General features: G+C 38.6%; 1 protein-coding gene across 2 annotated transcripts in view; it reads right to left on the bottom strand.

Moving 5' to 3' along the window:
- Window positions 1-3,265: 3,265 nt before the first annotated feature.
- Window positions 3,266-9,992, bottom strand: part of hapln4 (hyaluronan and proteoglycan link protein 4) — an 8,760-nt gene continuing 2,033 nt past the window's right edge. For both annotated transcript variants that reach the window (XM_048165175.1, XM_048165185.1), the window contains 4 exons: window positions 9,741-9,849; window positions 6,069-6,431; window positions 5,670-5,972; window positions 3,266-4,675 (listed from right to left, as the gene is read on the bottom strand). In XM_048165175.1, the coding sequence (XP_048021132.1) occupies window positions 4,320-4,675; window positions 5,670-5,972; window positions 6,069-6,431; window positions 9,741-9,849 (1,131 nt within the window). In that variant the 3' untranslated portion in view covers window positions 3,266-4,319. The remainder of the gene's footprint in view (window positions 4,676-5,669; window positions 5,973-6,068; window positions 6,432-9,740; window positions 9,850-9,992) is intronic.

Genomic DNA, 9,992 nt, shown 5'->3' with positions numbered 1-9,992 from the left:
ACCTGGATTGATACATCCCAGTTTGTACTCTTATACTATAGACTAAATGTAAGTATTTTGCTGGTGATGGGAACATGTGCAAGACAAGATGATTTATCTAAATACAACGTATTCTTGGATCTTTTGTTGGTTCTGGACCTTAATCTAACCCCTAACCATTAACGTTCCCTTAACCCTTGCAAGTGTCCTTCATATAGCAGCCCTTAATTGGTCCTTTGTTGACAAATTTGGGCACAAAGGTCTCAGGTATGATCCCAAATTTTTCGATAAAATAAAAACTATCAATTTATGCATTTTGTGATTTTTTTTGGTATTTTTGAATTTATTTACCTCTAAGAGTACCATATTTTTATGTCAAATATGCTTATTTTTGTTATATAATACATTTTTAAATATTTTTTAAAATTCATTCCAGTAAGTTCAGACAGCCAAAACCTTAAAATTTGGCATACTTTGGTGACATTTGTTGTTATAAAATAGCAAAAATATCAATGGCCACTATAACTGGTCTAAATCTATAAACCATTGTTGTAACAAACTTAACCTCTGAAGTTTTAGATTTTATCAGAAGTTAAAAGTGTAGAATATTTTATAAACCATTTGTGTTGGGTGAGATGCCAAAATGCTTACAGACAAATATGACCATACGACCATGACCATTTTTCTGTTGCACAAAGGGTTGTTTGCTATATTTGCCAAAAAAAAAAAAAATATTACACCATATTTTGTACATACTTTCCAGTTTTTAAAAATCATGTACAGTGCTCAGTGTAAATGAGTACACCCCCTTTGAAAAGTAACATTTTAAACAATATTTCGATGAACACAAAAACAATTTCCAAAATGTTGACAAGACTATGTTTTATATAATATCTGTTTAACTTATAACATGAAAGTAAGGTTAATAATATAACTTAGAGAACAAAATTTCCAGTTTTATTCAAATTAGGGTGATGCAAAAATGAGAACACCCCACTGAAAGTCTCTGGAGTAAAGATAAATTTTAGACTACAAATGTCTAATTTAACAAGAATTCAACCACAGGTGAGTCTAATTATTCATTACACAGGAGTCCAGCAGACAGTTGACTATAAAAGGGTGTTAAAACCCCTTGCCATTTCATGCTGTCAGCAATGGCACCACATGGAAGAGAAATGTCACAAGACCTGAGAAAGAAAATAATTTCTTTACACCAGAAAGGTGAAGGCTACAAGAAGATAAGCAAAGCTTCAGTCAGAATACTGTAGCAAAAGTGGTACAAAAATTTTAAAAAGATGGAACTGCAACCATCTCACAGAGACGTCCAGGTCGTACACGGAAGCGTCTTCTGATGTGAAGGATTGAAGAAAATCGGCATGCAAGTTCACTGCAGTTATCTAAAGAAGTAAAAAAGGCAAACTGGGGTGACTATTTCCCGTGACACAATACGGCGTATACTGCAGAGGAATGGCATGCATGGTTGCCGTTCACAAAAGAAGCCTCTCCTAAAGCCCAGGCACAAACAAGCCCGCCTAGAGTTTGCCAGGGCCCATGCTGACAAAGATGAAGACTACTGGGACTCTATACTCTGGAGTGATGAGACAAAGATAAATGTTTTTGGAACTGATGGGTTCAAAACTGTATGGCATCACAAAGATGAGGAATACAAAGAAAAATGCATGGTGCCTACAGTGAAACATGGTGGTGTCAGTGTCCTTATGTGGGGCTGCATGAGTGCTGCTGGTGTCAGGGAGCTGCATTTCACTGATGGCATCATGAATTCACAGATGTACTGCTCTATACTGAAGATGCTACCACCACTCCATGCCCTTGGTCGTCATGCACTTTTCCAACATGACAATGATCCTAAACACACATCTAAGGCCACTGTTGGATTTCTGAAGAACAGGGTGAAAGTGATTCAGTGGCTCCTGATCTGAACCCAATCGAACACCTATGGAGAATTCTGAAGAGAGAAGTTGAGCATCACTCTCCATCCAGCATCCAGTCTCTAAAAGAGGTCATTCTTGAAGAATGGAAAAAGATAGATGTTGCAAAATGTCACCAACTTGTTCATTCCATGCCTAGAAGACTTGGTGCTGTCATTAAAAATCATGGAGGCCATACAAACTACTAGATGTAGTAGTTTTTGTTGTGGGGTGTACTCGTTTTTGCATCACCCTAATTTGAGTAAAACTGAAAAACATGTAATCTAAGTTATATTATTAACCTTACTTTCATGTTATATGTTAAACAGATGTTATATTAAACTTAGTCTTGTCAACATTTTGGATATTGCTTTTGTGTTCATTGAGATATTGTTTAAAATGTTACTTTTCAAAGGGGGTGTACTCATTTACACTGACCACTGTAACTTTCTTAATAAGTTAATAAGTCAATAAATTAAACAGCTGCATTAACCTTCTGCCCCTTCTTATCCACTTCAGTCTGAGTTCTCTCAACACAAACCGGCGAGTGAAAGCAGTATGCTTGTCTGCTCTTTATCTGTACCTGCTGCCGCTTCCGATTGGAACAAATCAGCAGGATCCGTGTTCAAAGCTTCAAGGGTCTAAACAAACAGCAAACACTCACTGTTCACTGTTGGAGGCTTATTCAACAAAGCAGAGCCTTTGTATGCTCTTACTCATTACCCGCTGAAATGAGCCAATCAGTGTTACAAACACTTCAGCCAGACATGATGTTCAAGTGTTCAATTTTCACTTAGTTTTTTCCTTTCAGCAGGTGAGAAATTAGACAAATGTAGTACATTTTCAGTTCTGATTCAGTTCTGTTTCTAAGAAATAGTACTGCTCCTTATATATATTGAGAGAATTAAATGTTTCTGGATTGTTTAAAATGTTTAAACGCATTCTGTAGCATTCAAAACATGCTACAGGATGCCAAATGCAACCAGAAATGCTAAGCATATAATGAAAGCTATCAGAGTAAACAGAGTCTAATTTCAGCAGTTTAACATGACTGTTGCTTCATCATAGCTGTTACTATGGAAATGTAGGGGTAACTTATGTTATTTTGGCAAAGCAACAAACATTTTCTCAAGTGTTTTTGCAGGCTGTAGACACAAAACACGGCATCACTGGGTGCTTGTGCCCAAGACAAACCAAAATAGCAATCTGCAATTTTCTAGAGCCATATTCAGCCATTGTCATGGTTACCAGCGACATCAAGTTTTTCTTCCTTTTTTGTGTCAGAGGTCAAGCTTTTGTGTTCACAAGCAATTTCGTGTCCAGTATCCACAGTATTTAGAGAACTGAGAGGCAATGCAAACAGGTAAATAACTTTAATCTAAAATGCATCATCATAAACAATATTGTGCAATACTGAACAAACAGTGCAATTGTCAACCACTAAGAGGTAGTAAAGCAGCTTATATGTAAGTCTGTCATTCACAATACTTTAGCTTTATCAGTGCAATAAACATCTAATAATGTCATGCTTGATTCTATTATTGCTTGCAAGGTCATTCAAAAATTATCAAAAATGAGTGTTATGTGCATAGTCGTTGGCAAAGCTAATCAGTTTTGCTACTTGCTTAGGTGGCAACAACTGTGAAAGTTCATTTTAATAAGCAAGCTAAGCCCAGCCAAGCTAGCCAGTTCATGCTAGCATCTGATGCGAGTTTAGTCCTTTATCACTTTCTCATCATCAGGTCAATAAGGGCTATTGTATAGAAGCTTGTTTTCACAATGGAATAAAAAAAAAAAAAAGATGATCACGACTTTTCATCTCACAATTCTGACTTTATGACTCACATTCGCGACTTTGTATTTCAGAACTTACTTTTTCTCTCACAATTCTGATTTTTTCTTGCAATTACGACTTTATAATTTGCAGTTGTTACTTTATATCTCACAATTCTTAACTCAGAACTGCGAGACATAAACTCGCAATTGCAAGAAAAAAAAGTCAGAATTGTGAGATAAAAAGTCGCAATTACCTCTTGCTATAAGGCTAAATGAGCTCTCCTACTTTCTTAACATTAATAAAAGTTGCTTTTGTCTTCCTTGGGAAACAGCAAAAATCAAACAAATTGAAAACCTCAAGGCTAAGTTCTGCTTTCTCTGCATGCTTGTTGTGAAACATTTAAGCTTATACATTGTGCCATATTCTTCCCTAGTGATGTCTCTGAGGAAAAAAGTTGCTAACTTTCACAATTTAGAGATTATTGACACCTCATTTCAATTGAATGAAATTATATAAGCTCATTTATGCCCCGAGTTCAGCGCTAGCCTAGTTGCCTAGTAGCCTAGCAGGTGTGCAAAAAAGCCTTTTCTGTTAAACATGGAAGCCATGACGCAAGTAATTATTATTTTGCACTTTCAGATACTTCTGGTGCTGTTGGCTGGTTTGGATGTGGTTTCTTTCGGAGCCTGTGTTGACTGGACATCAGTGTTTCTGCGGAAGCAGTAGACTCCGTAGAGGCGGAACTTCTTATCAGGGAAACCTAGGTTTCGGACACCGGGTTCTGGGCCCCCACAGCGTGTTCGAGGATTGACAATGGGGTAACGAATGCTGCCATCTTCCACCCATCCTGCCTCACAACGGTCCAAGAGCTGGATCTTCCAAGCGGCATACAGTTGTCCGACTTTGGCTATCACTGCATCATCACGTTGACATGCCTTTACTGCCTCAAGGTAGTTTACCTTCTTAAAACGTTTGAGAAAGTAAACATGTCCTGCAACAGAAACACAATTTTATGAAAGACAACAGAAGCTATGAGAAGTTACTGAGTAGCTCACCATAAATGACTGAAATGCTGCAGTAGTGAAGAAACATGTTCTGATTGAATGCCGCAAAGGTTCTGACAAAAATGCACATGAAATCCTTACTAAAAGAAGACATGTTACTGTATCAAATCTCAAAATTTGCATCATGATTTCAGAAGCTAAATTTATCATGATTAAATAAAAATGCATTTTGTTCAGGCCTGGCTGGGTGAGGTGAAAAAAACAAGAAAAGGAGGTAAGGACAAAGAAAGAACGAAACATTTCAGACTGCCACCTGTTTTTCAGGAGTCGTTCATTGATTTTCTGTTTGTTTATGTGACTGCTGACTGTTAGGACAGCACATCGTCTCATATTTCCCACTGGGCCATTCAGTAAATTTCCAGCAGCTGGTCAGTGTAGGGGTATTATTGAAAATTGCCCTAGCTATAAAGATTTCAGGACAAACTGTCCTCTCTAATAGCCCACTTGGGGATGAAAAGAAAAGCCTTTTGGCTCTCAATGACTCAACTGCAAGTGGGTTTGAAGAACCGGGCGAGTCTTGTGTACCTACTGGATCATGCAGCACTTAGTAACAAATGGCCTGAGCCTGGGCCAAAAATACAGTTTTCTTCCTGAAGACAAAATCAATTCAACTTTCAACTGTGCAAACGCCTATTATTCCCACAAGAATGGGACTCAAATGTCATAAAATGACTCTGCACCCCAGAAGCTGTACTAAATCATAGTTTCCCGGAAATTTGATTTGATTTGGCCAATTTTCCAGGAACTGATGCATTGCTCAATTAAGACTCCTTCATTTGTGGCACGGGCACCAATTGTTGGATATGTATCAAACGGAAGGCAGTGAAAGAAGAAGCAGGATAAACTTCTCAAAACCTGGTCCAACAGCCTTAGGCCAGAAGTGGTTACTGAGAAGCAATCCCTCCCTAGGCAAGCACTCACCATTGAGGTTTGAGGTAAAGCAAAAAGCATCATAGCGTTCATCATCTTTGTGCCTGTAGCCATAGTTGCGGACACCGGGAGGGCTATCCTTACGGCCACATTGGTCTCGAGGATGGGAGATTGGGTACTGGACTGAGCCATCCTCTAACCAGCCGGCATTACACCAGTCCAAGCCCTCAAGCCAAGCCTTGTGTAGTTGTGCATGGGAGGCCAGAATTGCATCTTGCTGTCGGCACACATCCTCAGCCTGGTGATAGTTCAGCTTGTAGCGTCCGGATGGAGGGTAGTATGGGAACACCACACCTTTGAAAAGAGGTTCAGAGAAGTTGGTTCATTAGAAATATGACTCTTTAATTAATCTTAGTCACTACAATCAAAACACCTGGCCAACTTCCTGACCTTCAAGGTCTAGATTGACAAATCCTGTGTCGTCCTCCATGTCATTGGTGACCTCACACTCATAGCGGCCATAGTCTTGCAAGGTGATGTTGTGAATTATAACCGAAGCGTCTCCTGGCCCTGCCCTCTCCAGAGACACACGGCCACGGTAGGACCCAAATACTTTCTGTTGTCGCCCCAGTGCTACAAACACGTCTTCAAACTGGAAAGCATCAGAAACTTTTGTCCATTTGATGCGAATGCGGTGAGGGTCGACGTTCTCTGGTTCATGGTGGTAACGGCAGGGAAGGGTGATTGTGCCACCACGATGGGTGACCACCTTACCTGGAGCAGTCTGGACTATCACTGCCCCAGTATCATCCTCTAGGGAAAAAGAGAGAGAAGTAAAGGAATCACTACACACATTGCACTGCATGCATTCAAGGCATGTGTTTCTGGGAATCAAACCCATGACTTTCGAGTTCCTAGCAGCAACTTCAGAAACCATGAGGGCCACGTTCAAACCAAACTAGATTCAAGGTTCTGCAATTATATTTCTGTCATGACAACTCTCGGAGTGTTTGGCATGGTAATGGGTATGACAATGTTGATATGTTTGGTCTTTTGCGGAATAGGTCTGTTACGCTGCTGCTGCAGAGCAAGTACAGGACTTGCTACTGCCAATACATACACGACACACTGCTGTGAGCAAGTAAGACATGCTGCTGCTCTACAATATAGCATACATGAATTACCTGTAGCAGATCTATACTGGTGGAGCTGGGGAAGGTAGAGGGTTTCTGAAAGTGCGCTGCACTGCTGAGGCAAACGCTTCCAATGTATTTTGAAGGTTGAGCATGCAAGCTAATTGGCTACTGATACAGCAGGAACCAATCAGCTGTGCCCTATAGATAACGATGTGATTACAACCAGGTTGAGTTAAAGGACCTATTAGCCTGTGCCATCTAGAGTTTAATGACAGAACTTTGGATATCAAGGCTCGACAATAAGGACTGCCCGATGGCCCGGAGCCAGTGTGAACGACGCTCGGGACAGTTGACAGAACTGTCACTTGCCCGATAGGGCCACTATTGTAAGGGTGTGCGTTATATATCGTCCATGATATCGTAATTGTTGATTTAACAATCTGACATAATTGAGGATGTCCCCCACTTTACGAAAACCAAACAAAAACACACCCATTGAGTGCATGCATACACTACGTGACGTGGTCTAGTAGGTTAGACTAGTGCGCATGCTTATTCAGAGTGCACGATTTCACTGCGTGATTTAGTCTATTGAAATGCATTTAGAATGCCTCAAGAATTCAAGATAATGGGCAAAAATGACCCTGTATGTCTTTTATATGTATATAATTTAATAGACTTAACCTATATTACACGAAGAGTGCCATTTTTCTCCAAATATCAGCATGATTACAAATGTGATATTGATTTTATACAACGTACAGTTTAATAAACAAGCAGTTTATATTAATTGACTTACATTTACACACCAAATCGCTTGTTTCACTCTATTTCACCAACGAAAATAGTTCCAAAGTCCACAGCATTGTTTTGAGTCTCTGAGCAACACTTCCTGAGTGAATCAGCCGTTGTAATGATTTGGTTGAATCTCAATGACTCGCTCATTAACAGTGATTCGCTGCCACCTACTGGTGAGTTTAATTTCACATTTAAAGTATCTTTTCATTTTATAAATAATTTCAAATAATAGTATTTAATGTTTTATATTTTCAGCATTTCAAAACATTATTTATGCATCTGTAACTACTCTTGACTGATTAACTTAATTTAATAAAGTTTAATCTAGTTATACATTAGATTACAATTTCTATACCTGAAAAAAACCTGAAAAGCACAGTTTATTTCATTTATGTTTATTCTGTTGTATTTAATTGTGCTATTACTTGTAATTTGATTATTTGTTCCTATTTTATTACTGTTACTTGTCTAACAATATTTAAAATTTAAGTGAGTTAATCTAGTAGCTATTGGAGTCAATCTTATTTATTAAGGTTACATGTATCAAAAACATTAAACAATAACTAGGCTTATTTTCATTTTCTTTTCTTTTACTTTATTATTTTTTTTATTGTGGGGCCAACTGGGCCAGCAAAAAAATCCTTAGTTTTGAGCCCTGAATATGTATATAAATTAAGGTGAATTTAGGTAAATTGGACCATTTTTTCACAGTCATTCTCAATGTCAAATAATGGCCCGATTTAACTGAATTCATCTGAATTCACTCTATATTTAAACTTTGAAAACCTTTTTCTGAACTTTTAAACCTTTTTCTGAAAGGTTTCCAGACTTTGTCGAATACCAAGGTTTGGGTGAAAATGAACCTGATTATGAAACTTGGGACTGTCAAAAAGTATGTAATTTTGTGGTTTTCTTTTTCATGCAATTCATGTGCAAATAGGTTCATTTTCATTTCAGATATATCTACATCTGTCATTAGTTTTGTGGTTTGTCCTTTTCGATTGAGAGTACTCAAATGCCGTGTCAAATCAGCCTAAAATCTCCATTGTGTGTCATTATCTTTTAAGAGTGCCAGTTGTAATGCAGATGCCGCCCACCTGCTGAGTACCTTGGCTCTGTTACCTGGTACCTGTTGAGCTACAGGAACATCTTACCCAGCAAAGACAACTATGGCATCCAAAACAACACTGAAAATGCTTAAATCCTTAGCCTTTTCTATTTTTTCCCACAGAATCCATTGCTTTAGTCTGAAGGCTGTTCAAAGGCACTTAAGGCATAGCTGGAATTGAAAGTGACGAGTGCTCCTCCAAGCCATCAAGTCTTAAGGGTGTGAACCATAGCGACCAAACAACACCTTTTCTAATAGCTATCCAAGATCTTCCTGACAGACCTCAAGGGCCGTAATCAGCCTTGACATCTGCTCATTTAAACTGTCAGCTGGAAACCTGGCACTCTGAAAGGTTTGTTACCAAAACACCTTTTCTTTTGAAAGCAGGGTTGCCAAACATGTCAAATCATTAATTCAGCCAGAGACAGCTAAAGAACAAGTATTTAATCTGAAGAAAATGGGTCTAAACTGGAAGCAATGTCACTGTAACCAGACTTTTTGAAAGTAATTTGCAGCTGCCAAGTAAATGTTGGGACCATGCTGTGAGAGGACAGCTAGTGCAACAGCTATTGGCAATTAAAGGCCGTTTTTCCTTGCTTACATAAAAATGAATAACAAATAAAGAAAGAGACCTAGTGGACCTGAAACTGATTATGCAGTATGTTTACTTGCTTTAGTGGCATCATCCTATTATATAAGTATGTAAAGAATATCAGACGATGCATATTGCTTGTATTTATCCAAGCCTGGAGTAGCCACTACAACTGGGGTTTGTAAGAGATTTTCTTTTAATACATCTGGTGGTCAGCTACTGAACTTGAGAAGTGGGATCATACATTAAAATGATGACTCTTGTGGGTGGAGTGTCTCTAGGTCAAAATTTACATGAAGTGCTTTGCCTAGCAATGCACTTACACAATTTATTTGTTGGCTGCATGTTAAACATGGTAGCAGCAGAATGCAAGTAGGCGGTTGTCAGTAGGTATCATAACCTTGTTCTGATTACACTGCATTCACAGATTTGCATTACTTACATTGTGATCTGGGACATCAGTGTGGCACAGAAGAAACAGTTCTTACCCATTACATGAACAACTCTCCTCCGTCCTTTCTCCAAGTCGGCTGGGTAGGTGGTCACAAAGGGTGAAAGGAACAACAGTGTGCAGGTAATGGTTTCCAGGCACAAGATCTTTAAAAAAAAAAAATAAATAAAACACAGAGAGAGCGAGAGAGAGAGAACAACTAGGGTTTGTTCATATTGTGCACAAATTAATTTGGTTTTCAAATCTTTAAGATTGTTTACACTGATATTTTTGCATGTGACGAAATACA

The sequence above is a fragment of the Megalobrama amblycephala genome, linkage group LG2, assembly GCF_018812025.1.
Source record: "Megalobrama amblycephala isolate DHTTF-2021 linkage group LG2, ASM1881202v1, whole genome shotgun sequence".
NCBI lineage: Eukaryota > Metazoa > Chordata > Actinopteri > Cypriniformes > Xenocyprididae > Megalobrama > Megalobrama amblycephala.
The sequence above is the reverse complement of the archived record's forward strand: the minus strand, read 5'-3'. Positions and strand labels throughout refer to the sequence as shown.